Source organism: Ciona robusta, chromosome 13, assembly GCF_009617815.1.
Source record: "Ciona robusta chromosome 13, ASM961781v2".
Lineage (NCBI taxonomy): Eukaryota > Metazoa > Chordata > Ascidiacea > Phlebobranchia > Cionidae > Ciona > Ciona robusta.
The window spans coordinates 1,012,685-1,034,794 of NC_143247.1; the positions used below are offsets into that span (position 1 = coordinate 1,012,685).

At 38.5% G+C, this 22,110-nt stretch overlaps 3 protein-coding genes across 9 annotated transcripts; 2 read left to right on the plus strand and 1 right to left on the minus strand.

Annotated features, from left to right (window-relative positions):
* Nucleotides 1–727: 727 nt before the first annotated feature.
* LOC149725631 (uncharacterized) lies at nt 728–10,208 on the plus strand. 3 transcript variants are annotated; one of them, XM_089891209.1, is made up of 17 exons: nt 728–893; nt 1,927–2,154; nt 2,725–2,918; nt 3,091–3,193; nt 3,407–3,559; nt 3,886–4,035; nt 4,323–4,464; nt 4,592–4,726; nt 4,779–4,900; nt 5,212–5,536; nt 5,648–5,848; nt 5,995–6,140; nt 6,906–7,762; nt 7,815–7,855; nt 7,913–7,944; nt 9,668–9,731; nt 9,789–10,208. In XM_089891209.1, exons 1-17 carry the CDS (start codon nt 783–785, stop codon nt 9,950–9,952), a joined length of 3,168 nt encoding a protein of 1,055 aa, XP_089747335.1. In that variant the 5' UTR covers nt 728–782; the 3' UTR covers nt 9,953–10,208. The 3 variants fall into 3 exon arrangements, with proteins under 3 accessions (XP_089747335.1, XP_089747336.1, XP_089747333.1); XM_089891207.1 differs by having other exon boundaries at nt 729–893; nt 5,209–5,536; XM_089891210.1 differs by lacking the exons at nt 9,668–9,731; nt 9,789–10,208 and having other exon boundaries at nt 5,209–5,536; nt 7,815–7,944.
* A 223-nt stretch (nt 10,209–10,431) lies between these two features.
* Nucleotides 10,432–18,671, plus strand: LOC149725632 (ral guanine nucleotide dissociation stimulator-like 1). Of its 3 annotated transcripts, none has more exons than XM_089891213.1 (18): nt 10,432–10,759; nt 12,672–12,761; nt 12,967–13,151; nt 13,387–13,437; nt 14,566–14,792; nt 14,874–15,007; nt 15,093–15,287; nt 15,351–15,515; nt 15,782–15,958; nt 16,017–16,174; nt 16,235–16,315; nt 16,517–16,591; nt 16,645–16,678; nt 16,851–16,922; nt 17,277–17,388; nt 17,444–17,558; nt 17,636–18,000; nt 18,106–18,671. In XM_089891213.1, exons 1-18 carry the CDS (start codon nt 10,697–10,699, stop codon nt 18,594–18,596), a joined length of 2,790 nt encoding a protein of 929 aa, XP_089747339.1. In that variant the 5' UTR covers nt 10,432–10,696; the 3' UTR covers nt 18,597–18,671. The 3 variants fall into 3 exon arrangements, with proteins under 3 accessions (XP_089747339.1, XP_089747337.1, XP_089747338.1); XM_089891211.1 differs by lacking the exon at nt 10,432–10,759 and adding an exon at nt 11,272–12,613; XM_089891212.1 differs by lacking the exon at nt 10,432–10,759 and adding an exon at nt 11,281–12,613 and having other exon boundaries at nt 17,459–17,558.
* Nucleotides 18,619–21,983, minus strand: LOC149725633 (cytoplasmic dynein 2 intermediate chain 2-like). Of its 3 annotated transcripts, XM_089891228.1 has the most exons (13): nt 21,777–21,983; nt 21,643–21,687; nt 20,770–20,940; nt 20,584–20,708; nt 20,428–20,530; nt 20,150–20,277; nt 19,975–20,095; nt 19,854–19,914; nt 19,725–19,789; nt 19,480–19,651; nt 19,343–19,428; nt 18,895–19,071; nt 18,619–18,844 (listed from the first exon to the last, which is right to left on the minus strand). In XM_089891228.1, the coding sequence occupies exons 1-13, from the start codon at nt 21,863–21,865 to the stop codon at nt 18,661–18,663; spliced, it is 1,527 nt and encodes a 508-aa protein (XP_089747354.1). In that variant the 5' UTR covers nt 21,866–21,983; the 3' UTR covers nt 18,619–18,660. The 3 variants fall into 3 exon arrangements, with proteins under 3 accessions (XP_089747354.1, XP_089747355.1, XP_089747356.1); XM_089891229.1 differs by lacking the exon at nt 21,643–21,687 and having other exon boundaries at nt 21,777–21,981; XM_089891230.1 differs by lacking the exons at nt 20,770–20,940; nt 21,643–21,687 and having other exon boundaries at nt 21,777–21,982.
* Nucleotides 21,984–22,110: the final 127 nt, after the last annotated feature.

Here is a 22,110-nt window from a genome sequence, read left to right on the forward strand (position 1 = left end):
CGTTGTGTAGAATTCTATCTCACGAAACCGGTCATTCTTAACCTTCAGACACTACAACCGCTGTTTCAACAGGCCATGTTACTGGAAATGTGGCCTAATCAGTTTCGCGCGCCCCGGGTCAGATTTTAGCCCAGCGTCCCGAGTTCGATCCTCACCCGGCGTAATAATTATTTTTTTTATTTTTTATTTTAGTAAGTATATATGTGGGAAACTATCATTATACACTTTTCATTCATGTTTGCCATGCATCCCGGCGCCGTAGCAGCGTTGGTTAGCGAAGGTTCGACGCTGCTACCCTTGTAGTGTATGTTTTCTTGGGCAAGACACTTAAGGGCAATTGTTTCAACCTAGTGGTCAGTAATGGGATGTCCAAATTGTCAACCTTTTTAGACCAATGGGTTGGAACAATTGAGTGAAGCACATATGCGCGCACAATGGTAGCAGCGACAAGCCTTAACCCATTTTCTCTTGGTTACAGATAGGCGCGCTAACTGCTTTACCCGGACAATGCTAGAAATAGGATAAGTGCGAAAACAGTCTTTCAAAAACTAACAACAACAACTAGAACAACTGTTCGCCGAAAACAAATGTATATGACTACTTAAACGTTCTCAATAAGGAATCGAAATGTATATTATTTGTCTAGGCTTTTACTTCTTTGTATTATAGCTGACTCTCTTGTTTGTGATTTATTAACATCTCGCTTTTCACCCGGCAACACTGGAAGATCAATATTTTTGCCAGAATTTCTTCTTAAAGTTTAATGTAAAGTTTGGTTGAAAATGTTCAAGAAAAATCGAAATCGTTTCGTTTCTACGTCATCAGTGGTGACGAATAAAGGCTTGCTGAATAAACCTGGAGATAATAATTGTTTTCTTAACAGCGCTATACAGGTAGGTGGTTGTGTTATAATATGTGATGCGTTGTGATGTCATAGGGGTTAATAGTGACGTCTTACACTGGTAAATGTGACGTCTTGCACTGGTAAATAGTGACGTCATGGACTGGTAAATAGTGACGTCATGCACTGACCCGTGGTGACGTCATACAATCGTAAATGGTAACGTCAAAGTAATCAACAATGACGTCATACACTCGGATCAATAATGACGTAATAGTAATCAATAATGACGTCATAGGTCATACACACCGGTAAATATTCCAAATAAAACAAACGAACGCCTTTATAGAACACGACATATTGTTTATAATTGAATAATAAACCAAATCCATCAAATATGATTTCTAGTCTTGGCTTGGACGGGTAATCCTTTAGCTGGTGGCCACCTGAAATATTGGTTTCAAAATGTTCCTTAGGTCTCACTGATACCAACTGTTGAATTTTTTTACAAAAAACTCGGGCGTTTGTGTCGAAAATTAACTTTGAAAATGCGCGAAATCGTGCTGCGTCACCGTATTTCCACACCAGCCGTTATGAATTAAACCAAGGTTGGATACTACGTTAAAACAGTGGGGAAAAACAAGGCTATACCGTCTTGTAACGTATGCAATATACCACCATTGTGATGTAACAGACCGCGATTGTGACATAATAAATCGTTGACCTTACGCAAATCAGACCAATTACGATGACGAAGCATGTTTTCGGCATTTTTAAAGTTAATGTTCGACACGAACGCCTGAGTTTTTTGTAAAAAAATTATACAGTCGGTATTAGTGAGAACTAAGGAACATTTTGAAACCAAAATTTCAGGTGGCCACCAGCTAAAGGATTGCCACTTGGACGTACTTTGTTTGCACTTGTATTTTAAAATGGATAATGATCTTTTTACGCGCGCGTGTCGCTGCCGTATTCTAAAGGTTGGCCAACCTGTCGTGAATATCGATAATTAACTTTGTCGCTTGTTGTTAAGCGAGGATAAACAAGTTACATTCATAACATAGACATCTTATATATTGTTGCAGGTTTTATGGCATTTGGATTCTTTTCGTAAAAACTTCCGTCAGTTAACCGGCCACGCATGCATGGGCGCGTCGTGCATATTCTGTGCGTTGAAGCATATCTTCCAGCAATTTCAATACAGCAAAGATGAGGCGTTACCACCAACATTGTTGCGTAGCGCACTCGCTGAAGCATTTCATGAACAAAGTCGGTTCCAGCTGGGGTTGATGGACGACGCAGCTGAATGTTTTGTGAGTTGATAACAATTTATTGGATTCTTGCTTATTATATATGAATACTCTATGATAATAATTACATTGTGCCAACATTTCATTATCTATGCGACAGAACATTGTCCAAAAAAAACATTTTAGGAATAAATATTTGATCCAAAACCGTGATCACAATATAAGATATATTGATCCAATAACCTGACGATGTGTAGCTGTATGAAGCATTGACGTGATAATGTTTTTACCAGAACACTTATACCCGGCCAACAACAGAGTTGTTCAAATTATTTAAGTTCAAAACAACCATAATAACCTATATATAAAGCAATATATTTGTAAAATATTCAAGGTTACGTTTTAAATCAATTGTTATTTATGTTAAATGGATTGTTATGGTTGAATTGAAACTGACTTTAAAACCGTCTTATTTACTTTTTGTACAAATTATGAAGATTGTAATAGTCATAAACAACTAAATATGTTTGTTAGCTGTTACAACCTTTTTTATTAAGTAAGTTTTCTGCACCTTTTACACCACCATAACGAGTTACTTAAGTTTTTACCAACAAAAACCCCCCTCCCCCCCAGGAAAACATTCTTATGCGCATCCATGTGCACATCGGGAACACGATGCGCGAGGATGTGTGCACCGCGCCACATTGTATACCTCACCAGAAGTTTGGAATGTCATTAGTTGAACAATGTGTATGTTCGTGCGGCGCTACGTCGGAACCCCTCCCCTTCATCGAGATGGTGCATTATGTGTCGGCAAGCGCGTTAAGGTGAAAGAACTTGTGGTTCGTTGGTTCGACATTAATAATCAATCATATAGTTACTTACATGGTAACTCATAAAACACCCGTGTTATAACAACTCTTATAAACAACTTTCATACATTGATACATAGTATATATAACACAACATACATAGTATATATAACACAAACTCCCCCAGGATCGAGGATGAAGTGATGAGAGCACGATACGGAACTTCCGATCAAAAGTTTGGGAGGATTATTCGAGTTGCGGGAAGTTCGGGAAATCTAAGGAGTTGCCCGGTGAGTTTGGTGGTTGGTGTGGTTGGTACAAAGGGTTGAGGGGTCCCCTCTATATCAGAGGCCACCATTGTATGTGTAATCTTGTAATCTGTGTCCTTGAACAAGATACTTAACTGAAACAACAACCCACAAAGTTACATATGTGGTAATGTAGGACTTGTGTTTTTATAAACTGTCACAAAACAACTTCATTCTAACCATCCATTCATGCAGAGCAACTGCGGTTCTCGAGTTGAAATGCGGAAAGTTTTAATGAATTGTCCTGATGTTGTTTCGATCGGGGTAGGATGGGACAGCGAGGAACCACAAGTTGGCGACATTGTGTCACTCGTACACGCCCTTGGCACCACCATCAAATTAACCGATGTAAGTTGTTATAATTCGCCCTGAGGCGTTTCGCTTGCGGTAATGACTTAGTGAGAAAGAAATCATTGTGTTGTTTTGTTTTGTGATCTTAAACGACGGATGTTTCGTCTGCCATACATCGAGGCATCGTCAGGATTTGCTGTTAAATGTAAAGATTACACAACAAACTATTGCCTTATAATAAGTCCCGGTAAATATATTATCAAGGACAACAATCCTTCTTTCTACCAATGTTGATATATAACCTTGGGAAAGAAAATACTTCAGGTTTACAAACAACAATTGTCAGAAGATCACACGCATGTAACACACATTATCCACCACAGTTGTTCCACACTGTAGTAGACGAACGAGCACTACGTACTGAGTTATACCTTGTTGGCATGGTATGTTATTATGGCAAACATTATTCAACCTTCTTCTTTCACACGAAGCTGAGGAAATGGGTTTATTTTGACGACGCGCAAGTTTCAGAGGTTTGATATATTGTGTATGTTGGTACAATGCTCTTCAACCAGTGTGCACATTTAGTATTAAACAAAGAACATTCAAAGAATTATAAAACCGTATCCTGACGACTCCCATAGACCGTTTTTAATTGTTTAAAACACAATCAGGATATTTGGATAATATGTGCTACAGGTATCCCGTCTTCCCCGCCCTACTATATTTATGCAATGTTAACTTTAGTAAAGAGTAAGAAATATAACATGTGTATTATACGCCATATATGTTAACACACAAACTCCATAATATCCCATAGGTCGGGAAACGGTGGAGCAACGTGATATCAAAATGCATTAAAGGACATCACCAACCATTGTTGTTGTTGTATTCCAATCCTCATGCAAGCCCCATATCTATAAGTTCTGCTCCTACTGTTACTACTATGATTGATGGTTCAGGTTTGTTATGATGAATATAATTCCAGATTTGCCCTTCCTAGCGATATGTACTTGCTTCTTATATATGAATATGCTTACATATTATATATTATGTGCTAATATTGTGAAATATTCATGGAACTTTCAGAGAAAGCAAAACAAGAACCAACCAAACCAGCAGCTAAAGTGACGACAGAAAAACCCCACCCCATTAAAAACAACCCTCAAAAACCCCCACAAAAACACAGCCCCATAAAACAAGACCCCCCAAACCCAACTCCAGGTAATGAACCCCCAAACCCCCTAACTTTCCAACTAACCTCCTTGTCTCACAGTCGCAAACAAAGTAGCGAAGAAACCAATATTCCAGTGGAATATGACACCTGATGTCGGTCATTACATCGAACCCAACCACGCTCAGTGGACGAAACATAAACCTTACCCTGCTCAACATAAGGTATATATGATGTCTATGTTTATATATGATGTCTATGTTTGTAATATATATGATGTCTATGTTTATTATATATGATGTCTATGTTTATTATATATGATATCTATGTTTATTATAAATGATGTCTATGTTTATTATATATGATGTCTATGTTTATTATAAATGATGTCTATGTTTATTATATATGATGTCTATGGTTGTTATATATGATATCTATGTTTATTATATAAGATATCTATGTTTATTATATAGGATATCTATGGTTATTATATATGACATCTATGTTTATTATATATGATATCTATGTTTAGAAGAAGACGAAGCCGACAATATACCTTGATGACATCACAATAGAAGATGGTTCGATACGAGGAGACGAACGATCGAATACGAACGAACGACAACCTGTCGATAATTCAAGTATGAAGGATGATGATGTCATCATAACTGATGATGTCATTAGGAGGGATGATGTTACAAGCGATGATGATGATGATGTCATCAACAATGATGATGATGTCATGAATGAAGATGTCATAAGTGATGATGTTATAAGTGATGATGTCATAAGTGATGATGTCATAAGTGAAGAAATCAAACATTACAATCTAACTGATGACATCACAAACAAATTAAACGGTAACTAAACAACCTTCAACATTCGTAGATAAGTATTAACTTAACTTAATATAACTTGTGTGTTTACAATATTCTGCTGCATAATAAACACCTGACACTACTCATCCGCAGATAAATGTCGTTCTTTATTACGAGATGCAGACGAACTTATGGAACAAAGCAACGCTGCCGATAAACTAATGGATTATCCGTCTGCGTTACAAATGTGTTTGGAAGCAACCAAGGTGTTGGAGTCGGTCATGTTGTTGGAGGGAGTCACCCCTCAATATCTGATGTCTGCTCGCGTTAAACATGGACACGCCGTGAATAAAGGTCGGTATATTAATGTTGTGTCTATGTTTATATTAATGTTGTGTCTATGTTTATATTAATGTTGTGTCTATGTTTATATTAATGTTGTGTCTATGTTTATATTAATGTTATGTCTATGTTTATATTAATGTTATGTCTATGTTTAGGTCACATATTACAGCGACGAAAACAACTGCGATCCTCAGTCACTGGGGGTCGCCAGAGCATGACAGAGGCGGACCGTGACATGACATCTAGTGGCGAAGATTTAATCAATTTGGACGAGCACGGAATTACGAGGTTTCAACATCATGTGAGTATCATGATTATATGATCACATCATGTGAGTATCGTGATTATATGATCACATCATGTGAGTATCATGATTATATGATCACATCATGTGAGTATCATGATTATATGATCACATCATGTGAGTATCATGATTATATGATCACATCATGTGAGCATCACGATTATATGATCACATCATGTGAGTATCGTGATTATATGATCACATCATGTGAGTATCGTGATTATATGATCACATCATGTGAGTATCGTGATTATATGATCACATCATGTGAGTATCGTGATTATATGATCACATCATGTGAGTATCGTGATTATATGATCACATCATGTGAGTATCGTGATTATATGATCACATCATGTGAGTATCGTGATTATATGATCACATCATGTGAGTATCGTGATCATATGATCACATCATGTGAGTATCGTGATTATATGATCACATCATGTGAGTATCGTGATTATATGATCACATCATGTGAGTATCGTGATTATTTGATCACATCATGTGAGTATCGTGATCATATGATCACATCATGTGAGTATCGTGATTATATGATCACATCATGTGAGTATCGTGATTATATGATCACATCATGTGAGTATCGTGATTATATGATCACATCATGTGAGTATCGTGATTATATGATCACATCATGTGAGTATCATGATTAAACCCACCAACCTCACACTTATGTTTGTAAACGTTGACCTAAAACAATTTAAACGTTAAAAAGTTTAAAATATGTTGATATCATTACAGGTTCAACAAATGTTTGAACAACAGAAACATCCAATCAACATCAACAATAACAACAACAAACCTGACGATCGAACCCAAATATTTGTGTGGAATAATCCTAACCAACCAACACCACACAAAAGATCATTAACACCGAACCCTGTGGTGAAACAAGGATCATTAACACCGCCCTTGGGGATGCCAGCTACAAATACACCCACCCCTAGAGCGCTAACCACTAATACACCCACCCCCAAAGCGCTAACCACTAATACACCCACCCCTAGAGCGCTAACCACAAATACACTCACCCCTAGAGCGCTAACCACAAATACACCCACCCTTAGAGCGCTAACCACAAATACACCCACCCCTAGAGCGCTAACCACAAATACACCCACCCCTAGAGCGCTAACCACAAATACACCCACCCCTAAAGCACTAACCACAAATACACCCACCCCTAGAGCGCTAACCACAAATACACCCACCCTTAGAGCGCTAACCACAAATACACCCACCCCTAGAGCGCTAACCACAAATACACCCACCCCTAGAGCGCTAACAACTAATACACCCACCCCTAAAGCGCTAACCACTAATACACCCACCCCTACACCGCTAACCACAAATACACCCGCCCCTAGAGCGCTAACCACAAATACACCCACCCCTAGACCTCTAACCACTAATACACCTAATCTTGGACCCCAGGGAAACCCCCATTACCCTCCTATACCCCCACGCAACAAAACCCGGGGCTTCCCCAACAACACCCTGGACCCCGCTTACTTCTACGACGTTTTGAAATATTACGCAAATAATCAACCACAGAAAGCTACAAATATTTATGATCGGAACAAACCCACCCCGCCCAGGTAAGCCTATTGTTGCTGGTTGTGATGTCATAATGATGTCATTGTTATACAGGAAACATGACAAAGCATCTCATGATGACATCACAATGAAAGGTGAGTGACATCATAATAACAACGAATACCTCTCTAACCCCACCTTGTGCATTGTAGGTATTTCATCGCGACCTTCCACTTCGAACCAAGTAAGTTGCCTGTATGTGGCAAATGTATGCGATATGCCCCGCCATGCAAGGATAAATAAGTTACATACGTGGTAACTCGTAAGCGGGTATGAGGTGTATGAAACAGAACACCCGTGTTATAACGACTGTCGTTGCCCCTCCATGCGAGGATAAATAAGTTACATACGTGGTAACTCGTAAGCGGGTATGAGGTGTATGAAACAGAACACCCGTGTTATAACAACTGTCGTTGCCCCGCCATGCGAGGATAAATAAGTTACATACGTGGTAACTTGTAAGCGAGCACGAGGTGTATGAAACTGAACACCCGTGTTATAACGACTGTTGTTGCCCCGCCATGCGAGGATAAATAAGTTACATACATGGTAACTCGTAAGCGGGCACGAGGTGTATGAAACAGAACACCCGTGTTATAACAACTGTCGTTGCCCCGCCATGCAAGGATAAATAAGTTACATACGTGGTAACTCGTAAGCGGGTATGAGGTGTATGAAACAGAACACCCGTGTTATAACAACTGTCGTTGCCCCGCCATGCGAGGATAAATAAGTTACATACGTGGTAACTTGTAAGCGAGCACGAGGTGTATGAAACTGAACACCCGTGTTATAACGACTGTTGTTGCCCCGCCATGCGAGGATAAATAAGTTACATACATGGTAACTCGTAAGCGGGCACGAGGTGTATGAAACAGAACACACGTGTTATAACAACTGTCGTTGCCCCGCCATGCAAGGATAAATAAGTTACATACGTGGTAACTCGTAAGCGGGTATGAGGTGTATGAAACAGAACACCCGTGTTATAACAACTGTCGTTGCCCCGCCATGCGAGGATAAATAAGTTACATACATGGTAACTCCTAAGCGGGCACGAGGTGTATGAAACAGAACACCCGTGTTATAACAACTGTCGTTGCCCCGCCATGCAAGGATAAATAAGTTACATACGTGGTAACTCGTAAGCGGGTATGAGGTGTATGAAACAGAACACCCGTGTTATAACGACTGTCGTTGCCCCGCCATGCAAGGATAAATAAGTTACATACGTGGTAACTCGTAAGCGGGTATGAGGTGTATGAAACAGAACACCCGTGTTATAACGACTGTCGTTGCCCCGCCATGCAAGGATAAATAAGTTACATACGTGGTAACTCGTAAGCGGGTATGAGGTGTATGAAACAGAACACCCGTGTTATAACGACTGTAGTTGCCCCGCCATGCAAGGATAAATAAGTTACATACGTGGTAACTCGTAAGCGGGTATGAGGTGTATGAAACAGAACACCCGTGTTATAACGATTGTCATTGCCCCACCATGCGAGGATAAATAAGTTACATACGTGGTAACTCGTAAGCGGGTATGAGGTGTATGAAACAGAACACCCGTGTTATAACGATTGTCATTGCCCCACCATGCGAGGATAAATAAGTTACATACCTGGTAACTCGTAAGCGGGTATGAGGTGTATGAAACAGAACACCCGTGTTATAACAACTGTTGTTGCCCCGCCATGCCAGGATAAATAAGTTACATGCGCGGTAACTCGTAAGCGGGCACGAGGTGTATGAAACAGAACACCCGTGTTACAGCGACTGTCGTTGCCCCGCCATGCAAGGATAAATAAGTTACATTTAACAGCCAAACCAATGAAAATTCATGTCTGCTGATGCACAAACTGCAGTAGTTTTAACAACGACATAACAATCACATTTGTTTGCAGACAAACAACAGAGCAGGGGTCGTACAAAGGTCATCCTCGAAGCATGAAGACAATACAAACAATTGTAAGTACGACATCATAATGTTATATTGTTGCTAACCAAAGTATATTCATTGTTTAGTGAACAAGCTGAGCGTAAACGAGATCAGTAATGGCGACTTGCAGCGAAGTATTTTATGCAGTTTGTGTGGGTTGGTATTTATTCAAACCAAGGCGAAATACTGCGCAAGTTGTTCTTCATATTTATCAAGATTCCAACCAAACCAACATTCATATAAAACTTGATGCACTTACTTGTATTGTTTCTGTGTTTATTATATACTGTTTCTATATTATATAAAGTTTTTATGTTCAATTTAAAGCTACCTTGTTAAATCACGCTGTTGGTAAAATATGATTTCTATGGTGGTTTTAATGTTAAATCATATGCATTGTTTCATCATTGTAGTTATTACGTCACAATTATCGAAGACGTGATGTTGTTATATGACGTCACGTAACGACGAATTTATTTTTAAATAAAAATTATTTTATCCTTTTATTTTATAGAACAAAAAATTCGAGATTTGACTTATATCGCTTCGTGTGCGATTGTAGCTGTATGACGTCACAGACGGTGTCACGTGACGCGTGAATCATCGGAAGCTAGTGTTACGTCATAATAAGCATTGAGGTCTTATGCATGGCAGTTGTTGTTTACACGGCGTTTATTTGAGCAAGGACTGAAAGCTCAGCTAATATTACGTCACAATGCTTTGTATCAAACGACAATGGAAGGGTGAAGTTGTTCATAGCGATATCAAGTTATGCTATTGTGACGTAAATAATGAAGTGAAAGTATGTAGGATTGTGACGTCAGGATACTTAACAATCGGATAACTTGTTTCGTAATAATTATCGATTGTTCTTCAGGGGAATTCATTGTGACGTATCTATAGGTAGTTTTTACGTTAATAATAGAAGATTAGGATACTATGGATATTATGACGTAACAGAAGCAGTTTCTTACCATCGTACTGTGATGTCATAATGGTAATGTTGTCGTCTGTGACGTCACAATCAGCGAGCGCGAATTCTTCCGGAGATGAAACGGTAAGTGACGTCATAAGACATATGTTAAAGCGTTTATGACGTACCAAGTCTTGTTTATGATGACAAATAGTTTGTTATACGTCACGGGGGATCCCCCTCGATACGCGTTACTACCCTACGTCATAAAATCTGCAATGCGTGTCCTTGTGACGTAATACTCCAAATATGACGACATAGTTAATGTACTGCATGGTATTTGTTCGCATACAATGTATGTAATATGACGTAAATGTTGATTGTTTCAACCGCTAGTAGGAGCTGTAGAGTTTTTGGATTATGACGTAAGTGGGGGGTTCCCAAACTAGCCACCATTGCGCATGCGCATGAAGTTACAATCTTGTAGGAGCTTGGTGGTTAGGGGTCTTGGGGTTTAGACTTGCCCCAACACCCATATACAATAAACTTATTTCACCTTGCGTGGCAACTGCTATGTAATGGCATCTTACACTTGATTAATAAGTTTAATTGGTAACGAGTTTGCCTTTTTCATAAACAGCCACGCTTTTATTTGACATTTTACTAAAGCAGTTTTAACTATAGCGTGTTTTAACGACTGTCGTTTTGCTGCTAAGTTTTCTTCGTTGTTTTAATTAATCTAACCTTTGCTATCGTATTCGAAGTTATAAACTCTTTCAAGGTTCGATTTGAATAAGAGGCTAACGGTTAACTTTCATTATACAACTGGTTCGATTTTTGTTTGTTACGTATTCCGTAGCTTTCGATATTGATATAAATATTGGGTGAGTTAGTGGTGGCAATACTAGGTGGGGGGGGCAATCGGGCATAATTCATTATTCCGTTATAATAGCGAAGATTGAGAATAATTTTATGCTTTGCATTGTTACGTCATAATTCGTGCGCCCGAGGCTTGTGTGACGTCACAATTATAGAGAGCGACGTCTCGAATTATTTTGAGTTCGAAAACTTGTTGTTGGTTGGTATGTAAGGTAGCATGGTGTATTGGTAGCCATGGGTTTTTGAGGGTGGATGTATGATGTTATTACCGTTCTATGTATGTGTGTGTGTTGTATTGGTAGCTATGCATGTACGTGCGTCGGTTAGAAGCAACCACAAGTTAGAGGCAGGGCGGTATATATAGCAGTGAATATTGTCTTTGTGGGGATTTAAGGTTTTCTTACTTGTAAGGTGTGGTGGTGTTTGCTGCTTAGTTAAACTTCGCATATCATTCATGGTTGTCGATATGTTGATTATGACGTCACATACGTACTATTGTTAAAGAGAAATAAGTTGGATTGTGACGTAACTGAGCTTTCCACGAAAACAATGAATATGTCGTGACAATGCGTCGTGTCGACATATCGTTCGAATAATGATCATTGTTTATTGTGATGTCATAAAAAAGGTTTTGATGCAGATGAAACAATAGGCATTAATATCAAACAATCATGTTTGTGACGTAACAATACAACAACAATGCTGATAGACTTAGACAATCCTGTGATAAATCTTTCACCGCAAGATGTCGCCACACGACCAGAATATTTACCCCTAAATAAAAGGAGTCCCCGATTCCACCCTTCCTTGCCCCCAACCCCCGAAGCCGCACCCAGGTCGTATTGTAGCTTACCCACGGCGTTACGTAGATATGACGTCACAGAAAGGTCCTGCGTCATTACGCAAAGTGACGTCACGATACGTAATTCTAGCGGGAAATGCTGTAATTGGCTGGTCCATAAATGGCGCCATTTATTCGGGAAAACACCGAAACGTGACGTCTCCGTGTTGTGTGACGTCACAAAATATCACGTGACGTCACCAAAGACTTCTCGAAAACTGACAAACGGGTTTCGAAGGCGGGCCGCGACAGCGCCTTCAATGTCCATATTTGGACAGGTGACGTCATAATATAAACAATTGTTGATAATGACGTAACAATCGCAATTATTTACAGGAGAATAAAAGAGAATGGGGCATTGAACGTCATGATGACGTCATATATGCTGTAATGTTAAAGCGAATCCATCAAAGTCTTCATAGTGGGGTAAGTTGGTACTTAGTGGGGTAAGTGGGTACATGGTGGGGTAAGTTGGTACATGGTGGGGTAAGTTGGTACATGGTGGGGTAAGTTGGTACATGGTGGGGTAAGTTGGTACATGGTGGGGTAAGTTGGTACATGGTGGGGTAAGTTGGTACATGGTGGGGTACAAGTTCCACCATCCCTATATTGTATACATTATATGTTTCAGGCATCGGACGGATTACTTTGGGAAACTCATAAAGTTCGATATATTAAAGCTGCAACATTACAACACTTGGTGGCGCATCTGTGTAATATTGATGACGTAGGAGAGAGGAATTACGTTACTGTGTTCCTTGCAACGTACAGGTCGTTCGCTACCGCTGATGACGTCGTCAAACTCGTTATAGAAGAGTGAGTGTTACGTCATAATGATATATGCAATACATGAGCGATCACAGTGTTTTGACGTAATAGTTGCATTGTGTTCAGTTGTTTGTGACGTATTTGAGAATTTAATAGTAAACAAGTTTCGGCGCAAGTCACCGCGTGTACCGCGGTTCAATCTATTCGTTGATCGTTTCCGCGTATTGTGACGTCATTTATTTGTTATGCAAGTGACGTTATAGTGAACATTGTTACGTTTTAGATGGAACAAAACAAAAAAGGATTCTGCGCAAAAAAGAATTTCATTATTCAGGTAACTATTTTATATAAATCATGTTTAAACCGCCCTGATACGCGCCGTGTTTAGATCTCTATGTTTTACGCGCACTTTTAACAAGGTGATTCCAGTATACAGTAGACGGAAACTTTATCCGCCATTTATGATCCTTTCTACTTGTGGACCATTAAGATGCTGTTTGTGAAATATAAAACGAATAATAAAAATATACTTATTATAAATATTTAATAGCGCAAACATATTTACACAACCATCTTTAACACCAGGTTTACAGAAACACAACGCTTAATAAACAAGAGATCACACAGATCTAATGCATGAGCACGGTATAAACTAATTAGCATATTATTCATTACCCATATCACTACAATGGTCGACTGAGATCGATCAAAAACAAATCAAAAGTAACCAACAAAGCGGGTTTTAGTCGCCATTGGTGGCTGTGGGGCAGTAAATAGAATTTTATTCGTGTATTATAACTCATTAAACTTAAGACGTACAAGGATTGAAAGATTGGTAAAGAATATGTGTAAATACGCTTTGTACAACTCCTGTACCATATGTTGACATGTAAACTTACACTAGTTAAACTTGTCGTCGCTTAAAGACGTTCGTTTTTGTGAATTTGGATAAACCGTAATCACGCAGTATTATAGGTAATGTTAGAAGTTAATATTATTCATATTGTGGCGGCTGCATAATGATTTATTGCGAGCAGTAAACTAAAAAAGCAAAGAAACGAGAGACGCGGTGTTTATACCGAAGATAACGATAAGAAAAAGGCACTCGTCTACGCTTCGGTGCACACACGCTAATTGTGCGGTTTTAAATCTGAAAATTTAGTCTAAAAATTACGATTTGATTTCAATCAAGAGATTAAAGAAAAATGCTAGAATTGAGAATTAGGATAAGTGCGGAAAAAAATCGCCCTATCAGCAACAACAACAACAAAGCCAAGAACAACTGTTCGACGAAAAAGGATCTATATGACCACTACCGTGCTCAATAATAGGACGTTTATAAACTTATTACTCCGTCTATAAAGATATAACTGTTTCCCCATCCTAAACAAAACTAAAAGTTAAATATTAACACAGACATAACATATTCTTCACAATATTATTTTACATTATGACATCACAGATCGATCGAGCGTTTATTACGAACATGGTTGAAACGACATTTCAACGATGACTTCTACCATCCACCAGAGTGCGCTCTACTCCACAAACTTCTTCGTTTCGTCAACGATTGTTTAAACGATATACCTGGTTATGACATCACAACTAAGGGTGATGACATCATCACTTTCTTGAGGTCAAAGGTCAACGAGGTGGAACTTCAAAGATTTCAAGAGAAATGTTTGGAAGGTAACGCTTGTTATGACATAATGTATATTATGACATCACAATATTTATATTGACATAACAATGTATATTATGACATCACAGAGTTGAATTATCTCCCATTCTCTTCCATTGATGATGTCACAAACGACCCCATTGTTAACGACAATGCAGCGAAAACATTACTGGATATTTTCACTTCTGTTCATGTGGCTGAGCAACTTACTATCAAAGATGCAGTGAGTCAATATGTGTGAATATAATATATTACAATATGTGTGAAATATATTTTGTGACATCATATATATCAATATGACATCACAGAACCTTTTCATGCGCACGGTTCCGCATCATTGCTTAACTGCCGTGAGGTCATCAAAGGGGAAACCCCCTTCTGTGAGAGCTACCATTGATGAATTCAACAAAGTAGTTTACTGCGTGTTGGGCACGACGTTATGTACGACACTCAAGTTGCAACAGCGATCAAAGATGTTAAGCAAATGGATTGAAATAGCGCAGGTATGATGTCATAATCATATGTATTATGACATCACACATGATGTATTATGACATCACCAACAGGAATGTCGTGAGTTGAAGAACTTCTCCTCGTTACGAGCGATAGTATCCGGATTACAAACCCACGCGTTGCATCGATTGAAGAGGGCGTGGCAGGGCGTGCCTCATACGCACGTCGAGCTACTACATGAGTTAAGCGATATAAATATGAAGGATTTAATAATGAAGGTTTGTGTGGAATAGATGTTGGTATTTTCTTCTCGTTGTTAAACAACAGTATTCTCCTTATTGGTTAGCACGCCTGCCTCTAACCCAGAGATAATGGATTCAGGCTCGTCGTTGCTAGCATTGTGGGCACGGTTTGTTTTCCAATATTGTATTTTAACGACGGTCGTTTGATGCTAATTCCTTCTTTTCATTGTTTTAATTAATTTTTCGATATTGAGTTGGATGTGACGAACACCAACTTACGATAGCAACCCCCTAACTTGCAGGTTGGCACAGCCAAAGTGAACACAGAAAGGAGCGGGATAATGCGTTGGGATAAAGATGCGTTGTCACGGCGCCAACGTGCGGCACGGTCCGGTATCATGCTTGGCACGGTGCCGTACCTTGGATCTTTCCTCACTGATCTAACTTATCTACATACTGCTAAACCTGATTATGTTGAGGTGAGGTCATCATGATGTCATAATTGATGACATCATGTAACCCTTGATGACATCACAGAATGACCTTATCAACTTTGACAAGCGACGTAAAGAATTTGAATATTTGGCCCAGCTTCAATTATGGCAGGTATCATGTCATAGCTACCAACATATTGAGAAGGACGAGCTGTTCTGTGATTGGTTCGATTCTGTGGCCCTCCCCGACGATGAACAAGCGTGAGTTTTGATTGGTTGAATTGACATTTGTTAAATAATTTAAAAATATTTAAATTCCAGGAACATTTTATCGAAACAAGTTGAACCTCCTACTACACCTGTATCACCTGCGGGGATTCCCCTTAAAAGATCAATATCAGAGTAAGATGACATCATAATTATAAACATTATGACATCATAATTATAAACATTATGACATCATAATTACAAACATTATGACATCATAGTAACAAACATTATGACATCATAATTACAAACATTATGACATCATAGTAACAAACATTATGACATCATAATTACAAACATTATGACATCATAGTAACAAACATTATGACATCATAGGATGTTTCCCGGCAACAACAGCGCGTTCACTCAACCATATCATGTACGTTCCCATAGCAACGATATCAACGAGAGGTATTTATTTAGGTGGTTTCCCTTACATGACATAATAATGTTGGTTGTTACAGAATCCCAACGAACGTCACGAGCTCCGATCCTGAGGTGAGTATTATGTTTCAAACCCTAAGTGTTGTTGTATATAATGTTGTTCAACAAATCGCCTTACATTATTGAGGTTTTCAATTAAATAAAGTTCAACCTTTCATATGCGGTCAACTTTATTATCTAACGTTGATTATCACACATTATGACATCACACATTATGACATCGCAGACTCGTTTCATCAACGTCAGGATAATTCGGAAAGGCAACGAAGGGGGAATCCCCGAAACCAAGAACATGACGGTGAGAATAGATATCTTATATAATAAACATAGATATCTTATATAATAAATATAGACATCATATATAATAAACATAGATATCATATATAACAAACATAGATATCATATATAATAAACATAGACATCATATATAATAAACATAGATATCTTATACAATAAACATAGATATCTTATATAATAAACATAGATATCATATATAATAAACATAGATATCCTATATAATAAACATAGACATCATATATAATAAACATAGATATCTTATATAATAAACATAGATATCCTATATAATAAACATAGACATCATATATAATAAACATAGATATCTTATATAATAAACATAGATATCTTATATTAGTTAACCATCAACGATCGCTCGCACGCTACGATCAAGCAAGCAACGAAATTGTTTGATATTGATGATGAGTCGGCAAAGTTTTCGCTGAGTCAGATATTAGAGGATAATAAAGGTGACTAAGCGGAATAATTTTTATATATATTATTTCTATATTGATTATAACATAGACATCATATATCCAGAGTTAAAGATCCCCGATACAGCGAACGTATATTACGCAATGCAAAGTTCATGCACCAACTTTAACTTTGCGTTAATGGAGGACGGAGCTGAATATTCAAAGTAAGTTGTTTATGTGATTTCTATGCTAAAAAATATATTTCCATGATAATTTTCTTTCCGTGATATTTTTATGACAGGATTCCTCTACCTCCCCCTAGTGACAGCCCATCCCCCAAAAAGAAAGGCCATCGAAAAACGCCAAGTTTTTCCAGTCAAACTTCACCCATGAAAAGTATTTACAAACATTTATCTATTGGGGGGATTTCCCTTGTTAGTGGCTCGTATTCCCCAGCGAGGGAAAGTACCAAACATGAGAACTCATTTGAAACCCAAGTGTTGCGCCATCAGTTGTCGCCTCGTAGAGGGGGCATGTCGGTACATGATGGCTCACATACACCATCTAGTGACAGTGATGATAGTGGTGATGAATCAGCATGGTGGCGTAAGAGAGTCAAGAAGTTGGTTCACGGCAAAGGTCATAAACGAAATAGTTCCGATTCATGTAAGTAATGTTGTTTCTGATTTTGTTTTAAATGCTTTAAAACTTTGCTCACATGCAAACTATGTTCACATGTATATACAAAGTGAAATGCATCTTTCCATTCAGCTCGTTCTGTGGAATCTTTCCTCGAAAAATTCGAGAAGCCTCGTTTGTACGATTGTGACATCACAGATGATTGTTACGTCACAGACAAGTCGGCGAGTTTACCGCGCAGTCGAGTTTCATCTGCGTCGACCGCGTATTCATGGACGAGACGACGAGTGGTGCGCAAACATAACAGCCAACCCAGAAGTTCATATGTTCGTGATACGATGAGACACCAACTCCAAACATCCGAATCGCGATCAAAGTTCCATCTGCCCGACCCCGCACATAGGAGCAGTGTTTCCATGGAACCCATCAATGAAAACAATGAACGTAACAAACCTACGTACACAAGATCAGCGAGCAACCCTTGTGTGTTGGATCTACTGCAAGATAATGTGTTTGGTGAAACAAACCCGCCCACTATAATAGTACATTGCCCATCACCTCGCAAACAAGCAACTAAACCGCGCACTCCCTCATCATCATCAGGGGAAACAACTTATTTATAAACTTTTGGTGCAATAAGCCATACATGTGCAATAATACTTTATTAACATCACAGTGATTACAAGATTATTCGTTAATTGTTTCCTTTGTGATGTCATACAACGCCATTGTTTCCTCCTTTATGACATCATCAGCATGTACAAGACAAGACCCGAGTTTCAAGATTTGAACGACACCGTTTGAACACCCGGTGGCGATAGAGGGTCGAGATGGATTCATTCGCATCGAGGTAACCGGGGGTTTCCCTAACCTGATAATGTTTTGTTACTAAAGCCTCGACAGCAAGCATGAAGCACTTACTTGGTAGCGAGTATGAGGGAGGGGGTTGTAACATCCCAAACCTCGATATCGTTGCCGCTTGTCACGTACGCCATGCATGGACGAGTGGTCGACCAACAAGCTGAGTAGATGTGGTTTGACACACTCCCTCCAATTCGTATTTCACGTAATGGGTTGGTTTGTAGTGCGTGGTAAATACTAAGGGAGGATGGGAAGTTAAAAAGAACGGCCATAATAATAATTAGGGAGGTTGTTAAGTTATAAAGAACAGCGGTCAGATCTTTTCAGTTTATTTGTTCATTGTTTGTTTATCAAAACGAACCAAACATTCATTGAGAATGATTAATATTTAACACGTTTGGTTGGTTTTGATAAATTATAAACTCGGCGTATCTTAATGATCATCATTCCGCCAAAGTATATACAATGTAAAGTACCCACCAAAGTATATATTATGTAAAGTACCCACCGACAGAGTTGGTCCATAGCGCACGTGATGAATAAGTTCCGATGAAACTTGGACCACTGGATTGAATATACAGGACCAACGTGGTTCTGTTAATATGATGGTTGAAACTTATTATATTGACTAGTTAACCAACTTACGTCGTATACGAACGTCACCGGGTTGCTCTCCATCCCCTCCAGTGAGCATTTGATAACCGACCCATTTTCGCAACCAACGACCGCCGTACCACTAGATGGCAGTGGGGAGTCATGTATCGGGGAATCGAGGCAAGTTATACCGATTGCTGTTTGACCTTTGACCCCTGCTCGTCTGGGACATCACAATAAGTTGATGACATCACAATAAGTTAATGACATCACAATAAGTTGATGACATCACAAACCTGGGAAGATTCTTTGAATTTATTTTCTTCGTTTGATCGATTTTCATCAAGTTTGAATCTTTGTCCTGCATTATGACATCACAGGTTAGTATTATGACATCACACATGAATTATGACATCACAAACCACCTTTCTTATTCTCCAAGATATAAGTTTTCCATCCGTGCTTCCTGATACCAACCTAAGGTACCTGTGGGTGGTTAACATTGAGAATATATGGGGTAGTAGGGGTGTGTTACGCTAAACTTACTTGCTGTTTTGATGTTCAAACCATAATAATGATGTCACTGGGTCTTCATGGGGGGATTCCCCATATATGACATCATCTTTCACAATATTCCAAACAAGTACGACTCCCGAGAATAAACCAACTGAAACATAGATATCTTATTAAATATATAAAGCACATAGAAATAACATTATACCAGCGACATATTGGGCTAATGTTGGGTGGAATGCGACGGCTTGCACACTGCTCTCTACCTCCAACTTGTGGTCACATTTATGTGGGTTCAACTTTGGTCGATCGAGATTCCAGGAACAAACAAACGATCTGTTGATAAGTTGTTACTTGGGGTTGAATTATTAAAGCATTATTCTGCGCTAAACTAGTTGTGTAATGAAGCATGGTTGGGTTATATAGGTTTCTATATCCTTTAACCTCCAGGTTAGTTACCACTATATGGTAGTAAAGAGTTCATACTTGTTTTCCGACCACGAGATATTTTCATTTGTTCCGAACCCGACAGCAATAGAAGCTCCACTTCCACTCCAAGATATACAAGTCACTTCTTTGTTTATATTATCTATAAATATTTAACTTTAATTATATTTATTATAAAATTTAAATGTAAAATACCTTTTTCTTGTCTAACACCTTCTTCATCCAAGACATGCTCGCACACAATAGACTTGTCGTTGGCATTTCTATGTTTTACACTTCCAGGATAAAGATGGTTGCATGAAATGTTTATTTTAAGTTGTCTGGAAAAATACAAAACAAATTAAATATTTAATCAAAATATATTATGTGCAATTTAAATACTTTGAAACAACTTCTTCAACATTTGATAAAAACTTTGCAAGTTTTTCTTGATCAATATTTTCATCTTGCTGAGCAAAGTTTGATTTCATTAATTGTGAAAATGTTTCGGTTTGGCATTCGGCGTCACGTGGTCGAGTGGTTTGGTTTTCGACATCGTATGTTAAAATTGCGCTAAAATAAAAATAAATAGTTTTACTAAATGAAAAAAAAACACATGGGACTATACAAAGAAGACGGAATTTTTTTTCCGCTAGAGGCGGTAATTATTTAAATTAAAAAATACGGAAAATCGAACAAAACAGCACTACAAAGTGTTAATAAGTGTAAAACAAATTAATTAAATAATAAAAATAGCTTTCTAAATACATAAAACACTAGTAAGAACAGATTTCCCACATTAGGTCGGTTATATACGCTCTTTCGTTGTGGTTATTGTCGTCGAGTTTGTGGTGTAGCGGTTTGCGTGCGGTCGTAAGCTCTCTTTGTTTCATTTTTACCGGGTTCGAGTCCCGCACAGTGGAATACTTTTTTTATATTTTTTTTCCGCCCGCACAGTGGAATACTTTTTTTATAAGTTTTTTTTGTTTGACGAGTTTGGGGTTAGGGGTTAGGAGTTAGGGGTTAGTGTTAGGGGTTAGTGTTAGGGGTTAGGTGTTAGGGGTTAGTGTTAGGGGTGAGGGTTGAGGGGTTAGTGTTAGGGGTTAGTGTTAGGGGTTTATATCCGTGAAACTAACTGCTCCCCACAAAATAGAGAAACGAATTTGTCATCGCCTCCTAGCGGAAAAATTTTTCCGTCTTCTCTGTATAGCTCCATGTAAAAAAAACTAACTTTTGTGGGTTTTGCAGCCACGCTTTTACTCAAGTAGTTTTTACCCATAGCGTGTTGTAGTTTTGCTGCTAATTCCATTCTCGTCGTTCCTTTAATTAATTGGTGCTAAATTTAATCTTCGCTATCGTATTCGAAGAGGTAAGTAATACTTATGTTACAAACGGTAACTATGGTTTACCTCGTCTGTGAATTACTATCTCGAAGCCTTTTCTCAGTTTTCCAAAACGAACAAAACTCAAAAGTTTTCGACTCATAATCATGAAACATTTTGAAAACCAACTTTTTATTTAATTTAAATACAACTAGATCGTTTAAAGCAACACTTAAAAACGTATTCGGTTAAATATAGTTTATGGTCACGGCGCAACCTTATTTACGAATGAATGTTAACGCTTGAATGAACATACTTAGGCGCACCGAAGAGAAAGAAAGAGAATAAAAACCCTTGCGCGTTAGGAGCGTAAAAGAGAAGCTCTCAGCCAATGAGCGTCGAGAGTGATTTGGTGAAGAGA

Coding starts and splice junctions, on each gene's coding strand:
- LOC149725631 (XM_089891207.1), top strand. CDS start 783: ATGTTCAAGAAAAATCGAAATCGTTTCGTTTCTACGTCATCAGTGGTG. Junction 4,727..4,778: donor CCCCCCAAACCCAACTCCAG/GTAATGAACCCC, acceptor CTTGTCTCACAG/TCGCAAACAAAGTAGCGAAG. Junction 5,537..5,647: donor CATCACAAACAAATTAAACG/GTAACTAAACAA, acceptor ACTCATCCGCAG/ATAAATGTCGTTCTTTATTA.
- LOC149725632 (XM_089891211.1), top strand. CDS start 12,194: ATGCTGATAGACTTAGACAATCCTGTGATAAATCTTTCACCGCAAGAT. Junction 12,762..12,966: donor ATCAAAGTCTTCATAGTGGG/GTAAGTTGGTAC, acceptor TATATGTTTCAG/GCATCGGACGGATTACTTTG. Junction 16,923..17,276: donor CCGAAACCAAGAACATGACG/GTGAGAATAGAT, acceptor ATCTTATATTAG/TTAACCATCAACGATCGCTC.
- LOC149725633 (XM_089891228.1), bottom strand. CDS start 21,865: ATGTTTCATGATTATGAGTCGAAAACTTTTGAGTTTTGTTCGTTTTGG. Junction 19,790..19,853: donor TATCTTGGAGAATAAGAAAG/GTGGTTTGTGAT, acceptor GTCATAATGCAG/GACAAAGATTCAAACTTGAT. Junction 19,429..19,479: donor CGGTGACGTTCGTATACGAC/GTAAGTTGGTTA, acceptor TCATATTAACAG/AACCACGTTGGTCCTGTATA.